At 39.9% G+C, this 25,236-nt stretch overlaps 2 protein-coding genes across 4 annotated transcripts in view; one reads left to right on the plus strand and one right to left on the minus strand.

Moving 5' to 3' along the window:
- Window positions 1-431: 431 nt before the first annotated feature.
- Window positions 432-9,770, minus strand: LOC113016892 (cysteine/serine-rich nuclear protein 3-like). 3 transcript variants are annotated; one of them, XM_026160056.1, is made up of 5 exons: window positions 9,384-9,770; window positions 5,565-5,738; window positions 4,673-4,929; window positions 4,268-4,564; window positions 432-2,344 (listed from the first exon to the last, which is right to left on the minus strand). In XM_026160056.1, exons 2-5 carry the CDS (start codon window positions 5,710-5,712, stop codon window positions 1,244-1,246), a joined length of 1,803 nt encoding a protein of 600 aa, XP_026015841.1. In that variant the 5' UTR covers window positions 5,713-5,738; window positions 9,384-9,770; the 3' UTR covers window positions 432-1,243. The 3 variants fall into 3 exon arrangements, with proteins under 3 accessions (XP_026015841.1, XP_026015839.1, XP_026015840.1); XM_026160054.1 differs by having other exon boundaries at window positions 4,253-4,564; XM_026160055.1 differs by lacking the exon at window positions 9,384-9,770 and having other exon boundaries at window positions 4,253-4,564; window positions 5,565-6,340.
- A 12,738-nt stretch (window positions 9,771-22,508) lies between these two features.
- Window positions 22,509-25,236, plus strand: part of xirp2a (xin actin binding repeat containing 2a) — an 85,396-nt gene continuing 82,668 nt past the window's right edge. The window contains exon 1 of the mRNA XM_026157815.1: window positions 22,509-22,831. Coding sequence (XP_026013600.1) covers window positions 22,631-22,831 — 201 coding nt within the window. The 5' untranslated portion in view covers window positions 22,509-22,630. The remainder of the gene's footprint in view (window positions 22,832-25,236) is intronic.

A 25,236-nucleotide genomic window follows, 5' to 3' on the forward strand; every position in this document is an offset into this window, starting at 1 on the left:
ACTGATTGATTGATTGACTGAGTGATAAAGATGAACTTTTTCCTAAATTTTTATACTCTTTAGTCCAAGTTGACGTTCCTAGAACAGTTTAGAGACAACGTGAACTTAAATTTTACAGTGCTGTGAAAAAAAGAGTATTTGCTCTCTTCCTGATTTCTTTAGTTGCCGCTGGGGTTTTTGTTCTTTGCATTTTTGTCACACTTGCATGTTTCAGTTCATCAAACAAATTTTAATATTAGACAGAGAAAAGCTGAGTAAATTAAATTTCAATTATTTAAATGATGATTTCATTTATTAGGATTAAAAAAAGCTATTCAAGCTTACTTGGTACCATGTGAAAAAATAATTGCGTCCTAAACCTAAAAACTGGTTGTGCCGCCCTCTGCAGCAAGAACTGCACTCACACATTTGCACTAACTGGCAATGAGTCTTTCACATTGCTGTGGAGGAATTCAAACTTGCTTTTCTTTGCAGAATTGTTTGAATTCAGCAACAGTGAATGGTTTTTTGAGCATTTAAGCTCATGCCAAAGCACCTCAATCACTCCTCAGCACCTCGGCGACTCCAAAAACATCATTTGGGGATTTTTATTTAGCCATTCAGAGTTTTTACTGATGTGTTTTGGATCTTTGTCCTGCAGTATAACCCGAGTGAGCCTCAGGCCACAAACGGATGGCCAGATATTTAGGATTTTTGGAGTCGTCAAGGTCCTGAAGCAGCAAGAAGGCCCAAACCATCACTCTACCAGTACCATGTTTGTCAGTTAGTATGATGTTCTTTCTATAACATGCTGTGTTATTTTTATGTAATAGGACTCAAACCTCCAACAATTTCAACTTTGGTCTTGTCAGCCCACAGAGTATTTCACCAAAAATCACCAATCATGTGGTTCACCAAGATGTTTATTGGCAAATTCCAATGTCTCTTTGGTTAGCGATGATTTTCTCTTTGGAACTATCTCACAGATGCTATCTTTGCAATACTGTCTTTCTTATTGTTGACAATAGAGACCTGGATACCTTTTTTCCCTTAATAACTGAAATCATAATTTCTAAACTTTATTGTTTATTTAATGATGTCTGAAAAATGTAAAGAAGACAAATGTTCACAGCACTGTACCATCTATCTGTCTTTTTCTGTGTCAAATACGTGACTCATTCTGTCTTTGAAAGTGCGTTTATCATGAATAAAGCAAACTTCAATTCTTGACCGCATATTTCCACATGTTAACTGATCTCTCTTTTCAGACACTCTTTGATGATGTCATTTGACCATGTGTCTGCGGTCCTGTTTCCTCCTGTGCAGGCTCTGCTCTCTCCTCCCCTGTCTGCTCCTCAGACTCAGCAGGATGCTCAGCCTGAGTGTCATGACAGTCTGGATTGTTCCGGAGGTCTGTTGAATGAGGTTGTTCATCAAGTACACCAGCAGGGGCAGTGTTAGCATCACGCGTCTCTACATGTGAGCAAGTTTGGAGTGGCAGGGACTCCGAGAAATGGCGAGGAGTGCTGTGCTGCTCTGTTTGGCAGTGGAGTTCTGTGTTTAGTTCTAATGCAGACTCTACTGTGGGGAGCGTGGGTGTGCTGCTGACATTTTCACTGTGGAAAGCAGGCGTGTCGCTCACAGAGCTGTTTCTTTGATAGTGCTGCATGGGTGGAGTGGTGTGGAAGAGGTTACTGAGGTTCATGAGTGTGCTGTTAGAGTAACTCATCACAGAAGGAAGTGGAACAGAGTAGGGTGCAGGATTTGTTCCATGTAGTGAACAATCCCACTCTTCCTCCTCATCGTCTTCATCTCCTTCTTCTTCTTCCTCCTCCTCCTCCTCTTCTTCCTCATCATCTTCCTCATCCTCATCCTCCTCATCTTCTTCTCCCTCCTCAGGGTCAATTGTTTCCAAGCTGTGTGTGCTGCAGTCCGACAGCCCACTGCAAACACTGCTGCCATCTTCATCATAAGCTTCATCTTCTTCTTCCTCGTCGTCATCTTCTTCCTCTTCTCCCTCCTCCGCCTCTTCTTCCTCTTCTTCCTCATCCAGATGTGACTCAGTGTCACCTGTGTTCTGAAGCTGCATGATGTGAATGTGCTGTGTGCTGCTCATCAGTGGAAACTGCAGGTTTGGCTGCTGCTGCTGCTGCTGGACCAAGGTGGAGTCTCCGTGGTAACTGTTGCCATTGGTTACAAGCTGCTCTGGCTGCTGATAGTGCTCCTCGCGGCTCTTCTCCAGCTCCAGCTTCATGATAGTGTGCAGGAAGTGGGTGCGCACCCGGACCGGGTTGAACTCCAGGCGTCCCGTGGTGTTGCTGCAGCCTTCCTTGGTGCAACCACAAGGGAAGGACATGCGATCCACCTACAGACAGAGTGATACACAGTGCAGAACACAAGCAAATTAAAGTGAGCTGCCAATCAAAGCTGATCATGCATGAAGAGAAACAGCAGATTCTACTCAGAGTGTTATTAATATCATTAAACAAGAGCGTGCAGCCAAACTTTGTGAAGCCAGAACACCTTAATCACTCAAGATTTACTTTTATGTGTCTGAAAAAAAGACTATCATGCCTAAAGCTCCAGATCTTTTTGTATGAATTCAGTAATGCATAACACAAAATAACATTCCTGATGTTCTAAGAATCAGAAGGACGGGGCTTTAAAACGTCCATCTGAGCATGCACAGACTGTACATAAAAGATGGACATGTGACAGCTCTCTGCCACTGGTCCCAGTTTTGTAGCCTAAAGCATTTTGATCAGCATCATCTCAGTTTTTTATTATGTGATGTTACAAATGTGGGGTGGATGTGACAGTGAAACGGTGGACAATGCACACTCATACTTTAGCGATGCATAGAGTTAGCTGTTGCTAAAGCATAACTTTATTTTTCTTCAGGACACAAATAAAAACATCATGTAGAAAATAAATATCTAGTTCTATTCAGTAAGACTTGAAATCAGCAACTTGCAACCACAAACTCATCAGAAGAGTGTTCACTGAAAACATGAACCAAGGGAACAAGGGACTTCTTACACTTTGACTTCTACACGACTAGCTGAAAGTGATCTGAAAGAATGTGTCATCCAGGGGAGGACTTTGTTTTGAAGTTGTTTTGCTTTGCATGTTTGCTGTGTTTTACTGTGTTTCTATGTGGAGTGTTTTATTCTTATGGTTTTATTGCATGTTTTTATTGTATATATTAACTTGTCCCGGTGAGACTCTGCCCACTTCTAATCACTAATTGGATGCATCTGGGAGGGCACAGAGGTGAATAAGAGGGCCTGGCAGACCACAGAGAGGAGGCATGAGAGACAGAGCAGGAGAGATGGCGGAGTAGATGGTGGCAGGCGGCGTTGGTGCAGGTTGGTGTGGGTTGGTGTGCAGTACGTGGCGAGGGCATACAATGGCTAGTGCGTGAGAGGCAGAGGGAGCTGTGCTGCTGTTGGAATAGCTGGATGCCAGAGGATGCTATGGTGGGGAATTAGTTGGCAGCGAGACAGCGCCCTACCTCCCACGGCAAGACCACAGTGCTGGCGTGACACAGAAAAGCGGCGGGCAGAGTTAGGAGCTATGCCCATTTCCGGTGTAAGTCCCACGTGCTGCAGTAACCCGGCTCACTAGAAAGAACGGTGACTGTCGCTGCTCCTCTCTTCTAGTATTCTGGAGTGGAGAGACAGACGGGAACGGCTGGTGACGCCGCCGGGCTTTTCCTTGCCCCGCTCCGATTTCCTGGATTTTAACGTTGTGGCTGACGACACTGGACTTTTAATGCTTATGTTTTATTAGTTTTTATTGTGTGTTCTCCCTGGCCACGGTTGTTTTAATTCATTTTAAAATTTTAACTGTTTTTGTAAAATAAATTATATTTTAGTGATACAGTTTTTATATAGTTCTATTCCCTTGGCTGCTCCACTGCTCCGTCCGTTTTTTGGAGGGTTTCCCTCCTTAGAATAACAACTGTTAATCCACCATTACAAATGCAGGTATAAATGGCAATGAAATGGCACCAGAGACCGTTTTTCAAATAATTCTTAAAAATAACTGCTTAAATAAGTAACTTGTGAAATTTGAAAATGGTTACAGACTTGTTCTAGAGTCTGTACCCTGCCTCTCACGGTTTTTGGGATAGACACCAGGACTCTAAACTGGAAAACTGATGGATTGGTGGAAACTTGTATGCCAACTTATGCAATGAAAATAGCCAAATTTAACATTTTACTGCACAGACAGACATTGACAACATTTTAGTATTATAGCTGGGCCTCACCACAGTTCCATTTACCTGGCACTTAATGCCGGCCAGGCTGCAAGCACAGGTCTCAGGATCACATATTCCCTGGCAGCGACACCCACACTCCTCCCGGGACATGCGCAGGGCACGCAATTCATGCTTCTCTTCCACATCAATGCGACGGACACCAGAGGCACGGAGAAGAGTACGGCGCCTTCTAGTAGTCAGAGGCTGGAGGAAAAAGTAATCGTCCACCTCTGTGTTGTCCACATCCAGGTCATCTTCAGAAATGTCATCGATTGTGAGTGTATCTGCTTCCAAAGATGACACAGTACCATTCTTGGTCAGCTGGAGGATAGGAAAACAAATAGAAACAAACAAATTAAGACTGAACCATGGATATCAGAAATTATAACCCCTGGGATAAATAAAGATTCATCGACTCCTTGTACTGACTTTGAGTTTGATGGCATTAAGTTTCTCCTCTTTCAGATGGTCCCTCAACATCTTCCGGTGGCTCCGTTTCTGTTCCATGGCAAACTCCCTGAGAGTGAATTGCCTCACCCCACTGTGATGTGGTGACATCCCCAGGGTGCTGCCTCCCTGTGTGGGTACACTGGTAAAACCCTGCCGCCGGTTGAAATAGTAGACTGTGACGCTTTCAAAGTGCACATTATGACCTCGTAGTCGCTTTGACTGCTGCTGGATGGAGGCTAAGATTAAAACCGAGAGGGTTGACAGTTACTAAATCAAAAAACAAACCAAAAAACTCCAAAAGATTTGTTGATAGAGGCGCTACTAAATGCTAGTTAAAGCATAACTTTTGCCAACAAGTTTCCATGACTAAAGCTTTAAAAAGAGTTTAAATATCTTATTATGTGACTGTAGGCTTTAAACAAGGGCATATTAAAGTGTAATGTAACAGTATAACAAATACAGAAAAAGCCATACTGACCAGGCTATACACACTAATTGCCTTTATTCCCCTTTGTTTCTTTTTCTATTTTTGTAACATTAAGTAAGACAACCTTGATGTAGCAACAAAACTACTTATACTTTTGTGGTTATATGCTGGAGTGAACATAAGAAAAAGTGGTCCCAAACTTGATCCTTGCGGGACTCCACACCAGATGAAAGTATATGACTCCCAGTTTAAACATAAAATGGTAAAGAGGACACAAACCAGTTGAGATAAAACATTGTTTTCTTTACTCATAAATCAAATTGTCACCACATATATTAGGTTTAAAGTAGAGGATTAAAGGAGTCAGCAAATTGCAGATCACAACAGCAATTTCACTTTGTTAAATGAACACAAAACAGAAGTTATGTGGTAGTGATGTCTTACCATCCAGCAAGCTGGAGGGGACAGAATGGTTGAGGCTGTCACTGCTGTTACCACTGTCACTGCAGGATACCTCATCATCATCAGACCCTTGCACTGACAAATAAGGGGCGGGGTCATCATCAAGCTTCCTCTTCAGGATCCCACTCATCCTGTGGTTCCTCTAACTGGTTAGACCTGAGCAAAGCACATTTAAATTTATAGAAGACATCAATTTAATTTGTACTGGACATGGAAATTATTTGTATTTTCAAACACACAAGCAAACTTGTTTTCATGGAGTCCTTTCATTAAAAAACTGCAAACTATAACTTCTGTAAAACCTAAGTTGCTATTAGTATTTCGACAGGACTGGTGGACTGTTACAAAAAACCTGTGAATTTTCCTTCTCCAGTGAGTAACTAATAAATATATTGTCAAGTATGGAGGGTTTTTTATTTCTTTGAGAGCTCATTTGTGCTATAACTTTGAACGTTTCAGAATGTCATAATCTGTTTGTTCACAGTGCAGTTCTACATGTCAAATGTGACTCATTTATTGTGATGAAAAAACAATTTCTTCTCATATTTGCTTTTTAATATAATTTATTTATTTTCTTCTTGTAAAGCCAGGGCACAAAATTAGTCGACTTCATGTATCTTCATCATTGAACGATTATGACATCTAGACTGATCAAATTTACCTCGCTCTCTACCTACAGTTTTTTCAAATACAGTTACTATGAACAGTTGGCTAGTAACTGGTCATCGGCCTCATCACTGATGGGGACGACAAGGAGTACAGAGGACTGACTCAAGACTTTGTGGACTGGTGCCAGCTGAACTACCTCCAGATCAACGCCAGTAAAACCAAGGAACTGGTGGTAGAATTCCGCAGGCACAAGCATTCTCCACTGCAACCACTGAGCATCCAGGGTATGGACATTGAGGCTGTGGACAGCTACAGGTACCTTGGTGTTCATCTGAACAACAGACTGGACTGGACTCATAACTCAGACGCCCTCTACAGGAAAGGGCAGAGCAGGCTGTACCTGCTGCGGAGACTCAGGTCGTTTGGGGTGGAGGGCCCACTCCTGAAGACCTTCTATGACTCTGTGGTGGCTTCTGCTATCTTTTATGGTGTGGTCTGCTGGGGCGGCAGCATCTCTGCTGGGGACAGGAAGAGACTGAACAGGGTGATCCGAAGGGCCAGTTCTGTTCTAGGATGCCCTCTGGACCCAGTGGAGGTGGTGAGTGACAGGAGAACGGCGGCTAAGCTGTCATCCCTGATGGACAACATCTCCCACCCCATGCAGCAGACTGTGACAGCACTGAGCAGCTCCTTCAGTGGCAGACTGCGGCACCCACGGTGTGGGACGGAGAGATTTCGCAGGTCTTTCCTCCCCACTGCTGTCAGACTCCACAACAAAGACTTTAACTGAACAAACACACACATCCACACATGTGCAATAACACTAAGTGCAATAATCCTTTCTGGCATTGTTGTATTTTTACTCAGTTGTATATAGCATTCGTATTCTATTTTTATCTTATTGTATATTTTTATTCTATTTTATTCTACTGTATATAGTATATTATTTTATTCTATTCTGTACAGCTGTGTACTGTATTTATTCTTATTGTATTCTAATTTTTGCGTCATAACTTTTGCACTGTCCACTTCCTGCTGTGACAAAACAAATTTCCCACGTGTGGGACTAATAAAGGTTATCTTATCTTATCTTATCTTATCTTATCTTATCTTATCTTATCTTATCTTATCTTATCTCTTTCTTATGTTTACTTTATTTATTTATAATTGCTTCTTTGTAAACAGACAAAATGTGTTTTCTGCCATCGGGATCCCCTGTGCAATATGTATGAAATACTAAGTATTCTGTGGAGTTTAAATTTTGTTACTTAAACTTGAAACTACAAAAATAAAATCCTCTCATAGAAAAACTTACATTTATTCAGCTTGTTTTTAAGGCAGTCAGCTTGGATGTTTCTTTTTAGTAATGTCAACTAATTAGAATTTACAGCTCACTGTAAAGAGATGATCTATGATCTATGTTACTAAATTTTACCATTTTGGATGGCTTGGATTAACTGAGCCACAACTGTCACGCATTTAGTGATGAAGGCTAATGGGACTAAAGGCAGCAGTGAGAGAGCATAATGATACTTCAGTATTTCAGTACAAGTGGATTATCGTTGCACCAAAAAATCTCAACAAAGCTTTGATGAGTTATGTTTACAAGCATGTTAGGTTTTCTTGACAAGCGGAGGTCATCATACAGAACAGGTCCATCACCATGTTCATAATAATGCTGGAAAATTGGAGCCACTTAGCCGATTTCTTTTTGTTTTGTTTTGTTTTGTTTTGTTTTAACAAGTTGAATCCTTTCTTTCCAATGGCCATGTTCAAACCAGGTCAGGTAGCACCATTCATTCATGTTTGACTTATTTTGGACAAAAGAATACTTTCCTCAACAAACCAAGAAGACGAGAACTTCTTGTCCAATGAGATAGTAGGCAGCATGGTAGTGCATTAGTTATGTGTTGCATAAATAGTGCCTTGCTCTATTTGGCTGTAGGTGTGGGCATGCATTACATTATATACATTAAAAGTACTGCATGAATATGAGTTAAAAAGGTAAATGCACATTGAAGTATAAAACCAGAAAAGGGTGATATAAATCCCCGTCTTTTCCATTCATTGACAGTGACAGATGTCTTGGATCTGTGTTATCTTTGACACTATGAAATGGACACAGTACTGCTTAATTATAAAGAACATAATACAAAATGTTGTACTGAACATGTAAATAAACAAAGCAAGGAACAACGATTTTAGATTTCACCAATGTAAAACCTACATTTTAAACCTGCTAAGCTGGGCTCATTAAATTTTTTTTTTTTCAAGAAATCCAGTCTAGTTATTTGGCTGCCTTATGCAGAAACTGTCTCCCCACCACTGGGTGTTTTCCAGTGACCTTGCCAAATTCTGTGATACCTCAAAAATGGGGAGAATTTTTCACAGATGATGTGTTGAGCTCATTAAAATTTTAATGAACTGATATTTCTTTTCATACTGGTTGATTCTATAGGAAATTGAAAGTACACCAACTCTCGAGGGAGATAAGAGGTTATTTTACACACTATGAGTTCTCCCCCACATACTGGAAGCACAGCTAATCAGGAGAGGGGTGTCTTTTGACAGTTGATGGTTACATTTGAAATTCATAAAGATTGTTGAGCTGACTGCTTGGACTGATGCTGGATTCCATCATATACGACATAGCTTAATGCTAGGCCAAGCTTTCCCTTGCTGACAGGCATTGTCTCCCTTCCCTTACAACCTGCTGCTATTCAGTTTTTGTTTTCTGTGACTTCTCCTGTATTCCCTCATTCCCCACCATTCTCTTCCCTCTTGGTATCATAAAATGTTCCAATTTCCATCTCCAGGCTCCCATGTATGCTTCTGTCCTCTTACTTTCAGAAAGAACAATGAAATCAAAGATTTGTAATAGAAGACACCGTGACATGTTTCTGTATATTTGATACCACAGAAGGTTTTTCTTTCACCTTAACATCTGTCGTTGAGATCTGACAGAGTATACACACACACACACACACATGCACACACATCTAAAAGCCTGCTCAAACATCTGCATGTAAGCGCATCCTCCCACTCTCCATACATGTCCACATCCCAGTCCCTGGCATGGGAATTCTTATTGACAATTGTAAATCAGCATTATCCTGTAATGTGAAAACTCACAGAGCCCGTGTTGTTTGATACTATAAAGGCTTTTTGTGAGTCTCTATGACTGTCACTGACCTGTTTCCTTAGCTTGCCTTTGGTTTCCAGGAAGTCCTATTTGACTCTCTCCTCTGCATCACACAGTATTCACCAGCAGCAGCCAAACATCCCCATGTGTCGTGATGATGCAGTGAGCGTTGCCATGATGCCAGCTCTCTCTCTTTCTTTTTTTAAAGCAGCTTCTGGCACTATTGTGCAGCACTGAGCACCTCTGTTTCTATCGCTATCTTATGCCTTCTTTCTTTCCGCATTCATTCTATATGCTCATACTCTGAGGTCCCTCACTGCCTGATTCTCTTCTGCTTCTGCTCACCCCTTTCCTCTCTCTCCCTCCCTTTCACCCTCTCTCTCTTTCTTTCTCTCTCCTCACAAATACTTGTTAGCTTGGTGCTGCTGCCGGCTGGAAGCACTGGAGCTTGACTGAGGTGAAGCAAGCCCTATGAGATCACAGAGAGAAAGGAGGAGTAGTAGATGTGGTGGTGGGTGTGATGGAGTGGGGGTTGAACATGGAGGTTGTGCTATGTGAACTACCTCCTATTTCCATTCTTCAGCAGAATTTTTGAAGTAAAAGTATATGCATTAAATTTTGCTGCTACTGCACAAGGTGATATCAGGTTGGCTAACTACTATCTGAAATTTATACATTTGCTGGAGTAGTTAGAATGAAAATGCGATGTGCGTTTTGCTTTGTGTCATTTCTTGTTTTTGTTTCTAAAGCCCATTTGACTTACAATATGATAACGAGATCTGAGGATTTAAGAGGAAAAACAAGATTTTTGAAAGAGATGTTGATTTCAATGAGACTTTGACTTTTAAAATAATGTCATTTTAGTTGACATGGTAATATATATAGCATATAATGTATCTTTCTGTCACTAACAAACTAAATTGTTGATGGAAATAACATTTTTACCATGCTAAAAGTATCGTGAGCATTGGAACAACAGTGTACAGAGAACACACTCATAAAGGTTAGGGATAATCTTATGGACAACAGTGGACTGATCTCTGTTCTTGTTCTGTTAGACCTCAGTGTATCTCTCAAAGTCATTGTACTGCAGTGGTTTGAATCATATAAATATCCAGTTTGCACATGTAAGTGGGGAGTCTTAGTCACACACTAAGGCTAATTATGGCGTTCCACAGGGTTCTGTGCTAAGACCAGTTCTATTTACATTATTCAGTATTATTAGAAGCGGTAGCATTTGCAGAAGATACACAGCTTTATCTATTTATGAAGCCAGATGCCACAGACCAACTGGTTAAACTACAGAAGTGTCTTAAACATGTTAAGGCTTGGATGACCTCTAATTTGCTGCTTCTAAATTTAGATAAAACAAAGACTATTATACTCGAAAAATCTTTCAACAAAAGGGTGTCTAATAGGATACACTGGATAGCATTTCCTTGGCTTCCAGTAAGACTGTGAGGAATCTTGGAGTCATGTTGTTGTTCTAAAATTTAGGTTGTAATTTTTATTAATTAAGTACTAGTAGGTACTACAAAAAGCTGACAATAGCTAGTTTTAGAGGAACGTAGAAACATATTATACTGTATTTGATACTGTACCCTTTTTTCAAAAAGGAGACACAAAATTCTACTTTGAGCGTGTTTATGTAATTTACATGCAGGTATCTTTAGGGTATTTTAGGGGAAAGGGAACACAACTGATTACCAGAGGTGTGGGCTGTATTGGAGTATCATAACCTCCCCTTCTTACATTATAATTACAGACTTTGGGCCTCAGAGCAATTTTGGCAACTTGTCAGGTGAATCAGAGGGGAAAAGCAGTGCTCTGCTCAAACTACTGTATATAAAATGGGGATGGGTACTGCTGGCTTCAGCTGAGTCATTAATCAGACGGTGGAAGGTGTGTCAGTATCTCACTGTCACAACTTCTGTAAAAGAAGCAGACTCTCTTAATTAGGGGAAAGACTAGGACATCACTGGAATACAGTCACTGTTAACGGAAAATAGCTCCTTGTTAGCTCAGATGTGCACAGATTTCCTTAAAACTCTAAATGTTTTAGGACTGTCTTGGTTGACACATCTCTGCATAGGGGTTTGGGTCGGGGACTCTGGATTAGCAGGCTTGAGTAAATGTGGTTCCCCTTTTTAGGAAAGGCCATAGGGTGTGTTCACATTGAAAGGGCTCACACTCCTCAGCTGCCCTAATAAGGAATCTTCCTGGATATTAGTGAGGAGAGTCCATATGTAAGTTCTCGAATTTAGTTGAACAATGCAGTTTTCAAACTGGTGGCAGAACAGGTGACTGGTTCTTTATCCTGTTGCGGATATTCGAGGGTGCGTGGGGTTTGCCCAACCAGCCAGCATATGATTTGTGATCTTGAAGGGGGCATTTGACTGAATTCCTTGTGGTTTCTTTTAGAGGATTTTTGAGAATATGAGGTATCTGGCCTGTTGTTACAAACCGTTCTGTCACTGTGGTGAAAGCTTAGTAAGTACTGCCAGTTGAAGTATGAGTCTGCCAGCACTGCCTTTTAAACAATAGTTTTCATAGTTTTTATGTACAGAATTTCTAGGTGTAGGAAAATGGCTCTGCTTTGTTGGCCTTAGTTTCCCTTTTTACAGATGATGTGGTTCTTTAGGTTCATCAGGCAGTGACCTACAGATAGTAGTATGCAGCCAAGTGTAGGGTAGCAGGAGTTAGCACCTCCATGATGCTAATGGAGCCCGCTAACTGGTGCAGTTTGGGCATCTGACAAGGATGCCTCCTGGGCGCCTCTTGGGTGAGGTGTTCCTGGTATGTCCCACTGGGAGGAGGCTCCGGGGCAGACCCAGGACACGCTGGAGAGATTATATCTCTCAGCTGGCCTGGGAACGCCTTGGTGTTCCCTCGGACAAGCTGGAGGAGGTGGCTGGGGAGAGGGAGGTCTGGGCTTCTCTGCTTAGACTGCTGCCCCCACGACCCGGTCCCGAATAAGCGGAAGAAGATGGATGGATGGAAGGATGGATGGACAGATGGACAGATGGACAGATGGATGGTTCTTAGTACTTCTTTCAGGTCAGGGACGAGTTGCTGCCCCCAGTTTTCTTGTTCACAAGTGAGCGAAGGGTGGTGCATGAAAGATGGATAGATTAGGTGTTGGCAAATGATTTACAAACAATTGTTAAGTTGAAATGTCTAATAGATAAACCTCCATTGTTAGTGAACCTGTTAACTGTAACTGCTAACTATATAGTTTATTCTCACTTTATCCGGTGAAATCATGCACGAGCACAAAATGCCTGGGCAGAGTACAGAGGAGAAAACTGAAAGGGTTTTTTTTTTTGTTGACTAGTGCTACTGTGACTGCCTACCATGTTAGCAATTATCCAGCAAATTGCAGCTGTTTAGCAAACATCCCTTTACACAGTCTCTCAGTATGGATATATTCAACCCATGAGTAAATTCACTCAATTAGTAAGTAGAAATTTCACACCATTGCCTTTTTAAACCAGTTTATATTGTACCTTACATAGTGCTTTGGAAAATTCACATTATAATACATGCCAGTTGCTTTTGAAAAATATGATTAACTACCCAACCCCTACCCCACAAGTCCCTAAACATAGTTGCTATAGCAATGCCAGACTTTGAATGGAAAAATATCAGGAATAAAGCTAGAGCCTCAGCCTTGAGTTTGAGCACACAGCCAGGGAGCGAGTTAAAATGATTCTGTTTCATCAGTCGAAGGGGAAACAGTATGGATTCATACAGAAACCTATTCTTTAAATTAGCTTTGCAATATTATGACCTGGATGATAATTATGGATGAATTTTAATGAGCGCATTTAAGGAAGGTGTGCAAAAATCGTAAACATGAATGAATAAAATGATCTGTCAGTTGGAAGATAATTGCACTGCATTATGTGATCGAATAGCTGATTATCTCTCACCACGAGCCATTCTGATAATTAGTTTAAAGCGTGATTAAAAAGTGTGGCAGTTTGACATCAGTCAGGTTGTTTTTTGTATAGTTTCTTGTTTTAAACCAAAAGTGCAACACACACATTACAATATGTATCAAATGCTTTGCATGAATTAATGTGCATGTTTTAGAAAGTTAAAGCTAATAATAATAAGGTGTCATTTTTTTAATATATTTATGTCAGAAACTAATACATGACCTGCACTGGTTGTTCCAGACGAATATTTCTTTTGGTTTTGTGTCCTGAATTGCCCTATTTTCTCCTGGCAAGGATAGAGTGGTAATGTGCGGGAGAGACAGAGTGATCCTTCCAATCAGCTTCCATGGCAACAGGCCACCGGGGGGAGGGAAGGGAGGATGAGGGACTTTGGAGTTGGAGGAAGAGGAGGAGGCAGCCAGAAGGGTTGTGGGGAGGTGGGGGCTGGGAGGTGGTAGAATCTAACGCTGAAGCATGAGGGGAAGGCTGCGAGAGGTCTGGTTTTTCACAGAGAGGGAAAAAAAACTGTGTGTGTGTATATGTGTACTTTGAAATCTGAACAAAGGCGGAGAGTTAAAATAACTGCAGCAGAGCCTTCGTTATGTTTCATTCTGTTTAATAAAGGATATATATAATATATATAAGGATACATTGCAATGTCTTGTAATGTATGGAAAGTATGACATGTACAGAAACACTGTAATTGCTAGCTATCCCATCCACATATAATGAGTAACGTCTGAGCTGCTTTGCTTCCTACGGCCACTAGATGGACTGTAATCATGATAACCCAAACATTTTTCCATTCCCAATACTGTTATCAGATATATCACACACAGTATGTATCTGGTACTTTTCCCTTTAAGGGGCCAACAGTGTTCAGTCTGCATCTAATTAATGAGTTCAGGCTACCTATTTGACCTCATGGTAACTATGTGCCATTTCAAAAGACACAATTACCAAAAAGGTGCCTGCATGTTCCTAAGAATCTAACAGCTTATTGGATTTCAATGTGCGGTATCAGGAGAGGGTCGGTACTGGTCAAAATACAAAAAGAATTTAGTTAACAGACATGGCTGTATTCTCTGATCTTAGTGGACATATATGGTTGCAACCAACAATAAATTTTATTTGTAATAGACAGCTTATTATATAAAATATACATATATAAATATCATGCAGACATATTAACAAAGCACTTTTTAAACTAGAAAGAAATCAAAAAATTTAAAGCTGCTTTCTTCCCATGAAAAATGCAAAGTTTGAAAAACTGAGAATTTTTGCTGTTTTACCTGAAGCAATGACATCAATGATTGATCAGCTGCCAGTCTGTCACAGTGATTTGTGTCTCCAACTGTGTACTGTGTATTTTTTTTGACTACTGGTCGTTTTGCGTCACTTTGAATCTCCTTGTACTCCTTTTGTCATGTCTGTTGGCAGGTTTATTTATTTTATTTTGTTACCTTCCCCAAGCTGATACTTTCGGTAGCATTTGCGTGTCATTCTGTCTGTAAACACAAAAGTTTTGAATGAATTCTGGTATAACTTTATAGGGATGTAGAGTGGGGTCATGTTAATAATCTATTAAAATTTAAAGTACAGCCACCAAGGTCTGATTCATGATTCACTGATTTTGGTCCTCTAGGTCTTTGCTGTGTAGACCCATTCAATGGCCTTAATGATAGAGAATGACCAAGATTTGTTACCAAATCGGAGGTAATAGCAAGTAAACAAGTACTGTCTCATTATTCTGATGACAATTTTTTCTCAGTGGTCAGATGACCTCCAAATGTTTTTATAGCCCTTCTGCTTACTAACCATTTAACTGAAGTGATTGCCACAGCCCTCAGCCCTAATATGTCACGCCATCAGTGACCAGCAGAGGGTGTTCTTTGTCAATGACGCCATCTTTTTACTGCAAATCTTTGCTTCAGCTTGAGTCAGGAGCCCATCATTAACTCTTTGTCCTGTTTTGCTGCCTGGCTGGGTGTAATTATTTCCCCAGCGACTCAGTCAAAGGACTCGGTAACCAAAACAGACCTCTACAATAAAAATACAAAATGAGAGAGCTGGTTGGGCTGAGGGAACTGGTTAACATTGGGCACAAAAATGTAAGAGAAATAAAAAAATATATATAATAATTGCGCTGTAATTTAATTTTCCCCAAACATAAACATTTCTGGCTGATAGATCTGAGGAAGGTCAAAATCTGTGTATTAACAGATTTCTAAATTGGACATAAGAATGCTGGACATAATGAAAAGTGGTGTGTGGGGCTGAAAATATGCAGAAGCATTGGAAAATAGCATTCCGAGCAGATTAAAAGCCTGGCTCACAGTTTTATTTTCCTGCCTGGATCCCTCACTGAGACATTGTGGTATGGTCATTTCCACCCATAATATTCAGCTCACATTAAGTTATCAGTGACATACAGCATGTCCTGCTGGACATCGTGTGGGCAAGATTCTGACAGAAAAACAGGATGTTAGCTGTAGAAAAATGTGCTGAGGGAAATCTGTGTACACGTTTCTACAGCTAACATTTGTTAGTTTGGTTTATTTGATTTTCTGGCTCAAGAATGAGAATAAGAAAATACAAAGAGGAACATATAGCTTTTTCTTATCTGTTATCAGTCTGCATCAAATCTATTCTTAGTATTTTGAACAGTGGGCTCCAGCTCCAGTATGGCTAAGGTCCATGGAATGAACTTTTTATCTTACAAGTGGTTAAAAGAAGAAGAATATTTTTTAGAATTTATCAGAACATATTTAAATGATTTCTTGGGGGAAAGAAAAGAGATGATTAAGGTTACCTACAACCACTGCTATTTTCATTTTCATTTCAACCTATATTCTGTTTTCCACAGTCTTGTTTTATCATAATTGTATTGCAAATTAACGAAATAAGTATCATTAATCTACTAGCGGTAACTAGCTTAGCAACTGTTTTAGGCAGCCCAGCAGTACCAGTAGTGTTTTTAAAGAAACAGTGATTACAAAAAAAGTGCAATTTTTTAATGGTTTTTTAAAATAGCTAATAGCTCCTTTATTCCTACTATAAACTCTGGAGAAAAATACAGATTTTAAGTGATTTTTTTAATGTCAGTGTTTTGCATGTTTTTCCACTAATTTTAAGTCCAGTCACAGGAATCTCTGTTAATTCACAAATATGGTGATTTCCAAAGAGCTATTAGCCAAAAACTATAGTGTGCAGTCCATGCTGGGGTAATTTAATGAAAGTGAAGAAGTCGAGGACAAAAGACCAAGTGTCACCCAAAAACCAGATCCCATCTATACCAGATGATCGGTATCTGAATGTCATTCCCTAAAGAAATAGGAAAAAATCCAGCAAAGACCTGAAACAGGACCAGGGAGATGTATCTGGCCCTTCAGTGAAACCATCTACTTTCACTGACACCTTAGAAATGATTCAGCGGAAGAGCGACTGTGAAGAAGTCGTTCACGGAGGAATGTTAATTGGTGACAACCAGTCTTATGTAGTGATGAATCTAAAGATTTAGGTTAAATCCCTCATCACTCTGTATAGAAGAGGTAAAAAGACAGGTACTGTGTCCACAGCCATCTGTAAAATATCAGTACATTTCTGAACAACTGCAAATACTCGCCTATTGTGAATCTGAAATTAAAATCACTGACCTTTTTTCCAGTTTGTCCTGGCAGAATTTTTCATGGACTGGCTGGACCTCAGATATTACCGAAGCAGTGGACGTGTAGAACATGAAGCACCCAAGATCGAAAAGAAGCTTTGGAAATTCCTTCAATGAGCCTTGGAGTCTAATACTGAAGACTAAAAGAAATGACAAGAAAGCCTGAGTACAGACTGTGCTGAACAATAAGCAAAATATTGACCTTCAAGCTCATTAGATTTGTACACTTGATTTTTGCTGTAGATGCTGTAATTCTATGCAGTTTGCATGTCATAATAAATCACTGCTATCCCATTTCTCATTTTTCTTTAAAAAAATAAATAAAGAAAAGTGTGTTGTCTTGAAATGTGTACAAAGTACCCACCCTATGATTTGTAGTTGCACTGCATTTTCTATCCAATATAAGCCTCTGGTTTTTTTGTGAATGAGTTTTTACTTAAGTAAATGACCTCCAATGATTCCTCTGTGTGTTTCCAGGGAGTAAGCACCAGATGGCAGACTTCACCTTTAAAACAGACTTATTATGTAGCCATTCAAATACACATCCAACAACTCTACTATCAAGGTTAACGTCACCAGTAACAGCATATTTTGGCTAAATGTGACAAAATAAATATTTTTATTGCCCAGTATACATGTCAAAAAGGGCACTAAATGTGATGTTTTGCTGGAAATATATCCCTGTAAGAGCCCATAAGGTGCCCGGATCTTACTTAGTTAACCTAGTGGCCCATTAAAAAACCTGTTACAAGCAGATACAAAGTATTTCACTGTTTATGCTCCCATTAAAACACAGTACAAGTTGGGGCCAGCTGTGGTGTGTGAATGTGAAAAAGATGAAACAGTCATTTTTTTCCAAGTCAGAAGAGGAGGAGGTGGCTGAGAGCCAGTCAGGAGAGCAGATGGCGTCTCCATCTGTCTGGTCTGTTTAAAGAGCTCTGCAGGCGAGGCCCCAAGCCAAACAAGCCAGCTACACGGTCTGGGATGATCTCAGAGCTTTCACTCTCGCATTGCACCCTAAAGCTATCAAGATTTGATCCTTTCACAGAACTCCAAAATCACTGCACTTTGCAGTGCAACCCAACTTTAAAGACTCTAAATGAACTGATTTGCTAGAGACAATATTGCAAGTATACGGATGCATAAATCCAACCAGGAAATGTAGCTATTCACAAAGAGTTGAGTTTTACTTCTTTGCACGTTCTGTTGCTTCACCTTCAAAGACCGTGCATTGTGCTGCTTTCCTTTTTGATAGACACGGTTGTTAAGATTGTACATCGCTCTCCTCTAGCCTGCTGTATCTTAATGGAGGCACAGCAGGAAGTAAAAACCTCAGTAATAGGAGAAGTGTTGCTGTCATCTGATACTGAATGCTGTGTCTACCTGTGTCCCTAGAAAGTGATCAGAAAGCGCATTCTGAATAACAAAGTAGAGGTCATAATATAAAATTGGCTGCATGTCTCAATTTCAATTTTATTTATATAGCGCCAAATCACAACAAAAGTTGCCTCAAGGCGCTTCATACAGGCGCTTGTTTCTTTTAACAGCTTTTTTTGTTATATAACACTGAGAAATATTATCATTTCATAAATTCTACAGAAGTGATGGGGAAGAATGCAGTCTTTTCCACAACACTGACTAGACCAAGGAGCTTATCCTGGATTTCAAGAAGAAAGCTCCCCCTCTGGAACCTGTGTGTATTAAAGGTGCTGAACTGGAACATGTTTACAATTTCAAGTTTCAGAGTCTGTCAACCGCCAACAATCTGAGGTGGTCGGAAAATATTTCAGTGACGCTATTTCATTAGGTCAGTAAAAGAAGCAAGCCTGGCAACCAGTCCGGCCTTACAGAGAAGAGGTACTTCACAAGACTGTGAGGAAGTGCCACGCAAAGAAAAAGCGAGACCTTGCTCAGACGTATTAAACTGTAACAAGCATAATGGGCACACAGCTCCTTCCATGGACACGTTGCAGGGTGCGTGAAGTCAGGTCAAGGAAGTCAGAGGCATAAGCAGAGAACACCAAGAAAAACAGGAAGCATTAGCACAATAATATTAATCATTTGAGACATTGTAGAAAAATAGCTTCAATGTTTTGATTTCTGTGATGAAATTATGAGTATAAGGTTAGAAAAGCATATGTTTCTGATTAAGTTTGTTTGGTCCTGAGAAGACAGTGTAGAGTAGGTTTGTCAGAATGTTTGTCACATCTTTATCACAGTGCCCAATAGTGCCTGTTTATTCTGAAATTCTGTATCTGAAAGGCTAAAACATGCCAACACTCAGTAGATGCTAACACAGGTCCTAATTGCCCATGGGTTGATCCAGCTTATTTTACATTAAACTTAGAATTCAAATTGAAATATTTAGTTTTAGATTAGAAGTTAGACGTATATTTTATTCCACTATAAATTTGTTAAAACTGTACTAATTTAACTGGCATTAAATACAAGTTGGTCAAAGGGATAGATTATCATCTGATGAAGTTTTGCCTTGTTTTGAACATATCCTAGCTACAGAGGCCCTAAAAGCTGCCCATGGGTGCCCAAACAGCAAAAGTTCCCTTTCTTAAATGTAGTTATCTGGTGTTAAGGTAAAGTGAGTTCAGTGCATAAACCAGAGGTCTGTTGTGTCGGGGGAAAGGTTTTCATGCAAGACAGAACCAAACTCGTATAAATCCATGAAATTAAAACAAATGGCTAAAAGAAGCCAGCAGCTAGAGAGGTACAGATGATAACTCTCCAGGTTTAGTCACTTGAATCACAGTTTATATAGTTTATTTATGAGTATAATAATGCAGGATAAGCCAGGCCTTCCAAAGGCCGTTTATCTTTAGCTGAAAAGGAACATCACAATCAATCAATAAATGCTGGGTGTTTTAGGCATTCTCTGCAACATAAAGAAACTAACAATAATAAATAATGTGCATTGAGGTGACATTTTAGCAAGGCATCAGGGCTGTGGGATGCTGCTACATTTCCAGACTTTTCTTGAGAACCAGAAGGACCTTTTGACCCTTTAAGTGGTGCCATGTTAAACTATGCTAAGTGCTCGTATTTGGTAGCAATATCATTCAGTGGTTTACTGGAATATATGACATCTGTGTCTAGATATAATTTGTGGCATTGTAGAAAAATAAAATGTGAATTGCTGCTTCCATCTTCTTGTCTTATCAAAAGAATCATATTTCAGCCTGTCCTCTAAATACAGTCGTCTGGAGTGCTTGGCCAAAAACCAGCGAGGGAGCCCACACACAACCAGCAGCATCTTTTCTTTAATAGAAGCAGACAGTGTTTGTACCCTGCTGAATCTTCACCATAATGTCCCTTATATCATCTGTTAATGAAGAAAATCCTCTCTAAAACTTTGTGTTAGGGGACTTTATGTGTCCCCTTCTACTTATCCCTGCACTTCAAACAGTGTGTATAAGCTTGTGCATATGTGAGTGTTTCTATCTGTTTTGACTATGCTACACATCAAGATGCATATCACAGAAACTCTTAACTACTTCATTAGTCCAGAACATGTTCTCAGTGGCCAATTTTCTTTAAAACTGACCTTCGCTTGCAGAAGTGAAATAACGTTGGAAATAGAAAGTGGCTTAATCAGGTACAAAACTACACTTGTAGTTCTTTTCTTCTGTGTATATCAGAGTAACTGCAGTAAGCTGAGTGGCCTCAGTGGACACAGGATCCAGCAGAAAGTGACACACTCTGGCCATTTCTGAATAATGTATGTGCTGCTGGTATAAATAGAGTGATACTGTGTCCTCTAAAGTACTATCAGATGAATATATCATGACCACTCATTCATTAAGACTGGATTATCTGGATTGCTTCTCGATTCTTTTCTCTCTGTTTGTGTATTGATGTTTCTGCTGTGGCTGTAACTCCCTGTTTCAGCCACATAACTACTGTTTTTCTTTCTATCTAGTCCTGTAACTAAGCTTTTCTCGTGGCTCTTCCTCTCTCCTCCCACTCTGTTCTTCACCATTTGCCTCCTGCTCAGCTTTGCCAGCTCATGTGAGGTGAAAACAGTGACTCCAGGTGCTTCCCTTGCTCCCCATTAAGAGTGTAAACATGGGACAACATAGTGGAAATGACACTTTTACAGGATGAGACAGTTGAAATAAATTTTTCAGAAGTTAAATGTAAGCAGTGCAAGAGGAAACTGAGTTAAAGTGTTCATTTCTCTCTTTGTGTTAGTAGTCAGTAAAGGAAAACACTCCCCGGGAAGAGGTGGTGCAGTTGTTGAAACATTAACAATATATTTGCCTTCATGGATGCAGCGTGGGCCATCAGCTTAGGTGTTAAGGGCCTTCCATCATTTGTTCAGAAATAATAGGCTCTCCTACCCTCCCCGGACCTGGTGTCAACGGGAGGATGGGTGAGGCAAAAAGCTGTTAACCTGCTTCCTGGAAAACTGCTGGGGTTGGTTTGTGGTCCCACAGTTGTCAATGGTGTGTGTTATATCTATAAAAATAGCAGGAAAATCAACCAGTTTGTCTCTATGGTTATCTGGTTTTCTTCAGAACTGATATAAAATGTCACATTTGATGAAGGTTACAAAGGAAATGTTACACACAGCTCAGTGTTAGAACATTTGTTAGTTCAGGATATATACAGTTTAACCATCAACAGGTGGCTTGAGGCCAGCCGCAGCATGTGCTTCTCAGTTATTAGCACGAGCATAAAATTTGAATCAGTGACTTGAGTGACCAGTGAGAAATCTGAAGGATTGTGAAACAAATAGGAGTAAACCTACCTGGAACCCTTATGTGCTTCCAGGAAGCTTTTATTTTGGAGGAGTTTCTAAAATGCATTTGCAGCAGCTGCAAGTTTTGTGAAAACCCACAGTCAGTTTTCAGGTTTTCACAATCCCACTGCTTATATTTAATTAGTAGTCGTGCACAACTACAGAAATGAACAAGTGTAAGAGAAATTAAGTTGCTAAATGTGCACATGGATTTGTGCATTTTCACAGAAATTTCTAGCTGGACCTCCTTCTTGATGACAAAACGAACTTCATGGCGGATGGCAAATGTGAGTCCTGGAAAAGCACAGGTGTCATTTCTAACATTTACTGTGATAGCATCTAAAACACCAGAACACAGAAGCTGAAACAGCACAAATGGTTTAGCTTTACATCTTTGCCTTACACAAAAGTCTGTTTTATATGTACAATCAACACGAGTCAAATGATACATTTGCCATAAAATGTATCTAAATATAATGTAAATGTATTATTATGAATGTAATTAAGGAATCCTTAAGCTATTTGAACATTATTAACTATATATTTTAAGCTGTTAAAGAAGAAACTTAACAGAAGGTTAGGGTTCCCTGTCCCATTTCCCGCTTCTTTATTCTCAGGCAGACAGCTTCTCTTTTTTGTAAACATGTGACTTTACCTAGTCTTCTGTGAGCATGAGTGATTCAAGGGCAGAGGAGAAAGGAAAAACTTTCCCTGTAAACTTTTGCTATTCTCCTCCTCCTTCCTCGAGCCTCTTACTGTGCCTGCACAACCCAGAGCGCTCTCTAGACAGAGAAGGACTCGAGTAACATCTCATCTCTGTCCCTCATCCTCTCATACCCCCCTCGCTTCCTGACTCACCTGACACAATAGACTTCCCCTCAGTGCATCAACCTGAAGAGAAAAGAGGTAGTGGGGGTGTACGGTTTCTTTACAACAATGGAAATTCAATCAGGAAATAGAGAGGAGGTGGCGAGTGTGACCTCGGGCTCCGTTTCTCAGAGTCCCTCTGGGCTACAGGTAGAAGCATCAGATGATCCGGTGCTCAGAGAGGACCTACAGGCTAAGAGGATTGAGAGGTTTGACATCCCGCTCGATAGCCTGAAGAGGATGTTTGAGAAGCCCGCTGTAGGAAACACAGTAAGTACTTTGACTGTGAAGTTTTGTCTTTATATTGCAATGTGAACTGCACTTTTGTGAGCAGTGACATCCGTTTTTCTCCAGGGGAAATAAGTGGTATAGGTAACTGCCACTTTTTGCTGAGTGTGTCAGGTAGATGGATGGCTTTAATGCAATGCGCATTTGAACAAATTGAAAAGCTCTTGCAACCTTCAGAAAAATGTAAAGTCAGTAGTGGTAACATGACTGTGAAGTCATGCTTCAGGCAAAAGCCATCAAGTTTATGTGGAGTGAAAGTGTACACTATGCAGATTTCACTGCTGCAGACTGTAGCTCTCTTTCTTTATGTACTGGCAGGAGCTGACCTTTACTGGTGACTTATTTTTGGATATAATGGGAAAGAAAACACACAGTGCTGTTTATCTCTCTATTTACTTTAGTACAGTTATCTTGCTGGCAGTTTGGAGTTTCCATCACTTTGTTGATTCTGGGGGAAAATGCTTCTAGGACACGTCTCCTTACCCAAGAGGAGGACGGCCTTCTCTCTCTAGCTTTGTTTTTCCATCCAAGCTGGCTTCTCTGAGGGGAAAATCTAAGTCTGTTGGAATTGAAGTGTTCCATTATGAGACAAGCTCCCATTTACCAAATGTCTGATGATGGGACAAAAAGGCCCAGATGACCTACTTTTTTGTTCCTAATGTGGTTTAGAGACCAATTCAAACCCCTTAAATTATTCCAAACGCATAAAATAAAAGGCAAAAAAATCCAAAACAGTTGATGAATTATGGACCATGTATTTTTAAATATACAACGGTGCCGAGTGGTGGCAGAGATGCACTGATATTTGACACCCTGTTATTTAAGGCCTATTTTGGGGGCTTTATGGTTAAGCAGGATTTTAAAAATAACCCTGTAATTGGTATGTCGGCTGCTGCTGGAAGCAGCGTGAAGCTTCTGTGTTAGACTGAGAAGAGAGAAAGAGAGGAGAGAGGTGGGTCCATCAGAATTCACACCTGGACCCTGAGATGAAAACATTTTATGTCTGTGACTAATGAGGTACATCACTAAAGTCAAGATTTAACCATAGCATCTTCAGACGTTTTCTTTAGCTTTTAAGTTTATCTTTTAGTATACCCTATTTTTTTCTTAATCAGAGCGGTGTGGACTACACTTATCTGACCTCTAACAATCTCAGGAATTAACACCTACACTTTGGCTTTATTTTGGCTCTTGCATTTCAGTTTCCCATGTATAAAACTTTGTTATCTCACCATTAGGAAAATGGTGCTAGGCTTTGATACACAAAGAAATGTGGATACATGTGTTCTCAGTGTTATCAGTCAGTCTTGTAGTATTTGGCTTAGTAAAGCTGTTTCAGCAAAGAGTTTTTCTGTAACAAGGCGTTAAATGAGTCTTTGTAAGGTGAGAGAAGTGACTTGTAGTGGCAAACATGAAGAGACACATGCTTGCTCTTCTTTATCCATACGCATTACTGCTTCAGTTATGCTTATGTCTACCGTTAGCACATTTTACATCTGTAGCAGGATATTGTTTTTGTTAATAGCTACTAGCTAACAATAGCATTCAGCAGATAAAGAGAGAAGTATTTTTTCACTGTAGACCAAAGCAGAAGTCATTTTTAAACATAATCAATACAGTATCACAAAGCAGGAGGGGAAACTGTGATTTTCTTTTAAATTTACTGTCATTTTATTAACGAGCTTAAAACGTCAGTATTGTGTTCATGGCTTATTTTTCTGCTCAAAGAAAGTGTGTGACATAAATATTAATGTAATTTTATTAGACAATTAATATATACAAGTTTTCTAAAGCGAAAACTCAATTAGAGGTAGAACTGCAATACCAATCAACAGCCTTCCTAATTATTAACTGCTGCTTAAAAAATAAAAACATGTTAGGGTTTGTTATGACTTTTCTGTATGAAATTTCATATTTGGTTAAAATAATTACTTTCCTACATGACTGCAATATTAAATACTGGGTAAGTATGCTAATATTATTGCTAAATAATAATTGCTCCCGTTATTTTGTGCAGTAAAACTAAAATTAATGTCTATAATCACGCTGTAGACGCACCACACAAACTGAAATCAGCTGATTGTAGCACAACTGTAGAATTGATAGGCACGCAGACTAAAAAATTCCAAGGAATTATTGGAATTCTTAGTTTCTTCCCCACAAGAACCAGTTCTCAGTTGTCATCCCTACATAAAAGAAAAGAGTTTTTTTTAGGACAGAGTTTTGCATATTTTACTACTGTATTTACAGTCTACTTCCAGTAAAGACAGCTACCATAATGCTTCTGGGAAACAGTTACCTTTGTCTTTCTTTGTTTCTCAACTAATCAGGTTACCACCTTGCAAAATTTTCTATCAGACTCAAGTCTTCTAATTATGAGTTGGTTC

The sequence above is a fragment of the Astatotilapia calliptera genome, chromosome 23 (genome assembly GCF_900246225.1).
Source record: "Astatotilapia calliptera chromosome 23, fAstCal1.2, whole genome shotgun sequence".
In the NCBI taxonomy this organism is placed as follows: domain Eukaryota; kingdom Metazoa; phylum Chordata; class Actinopteri; order Cichliformes; family Cichlidae; genus Astatotilapia; species Astatotilapia calliptera.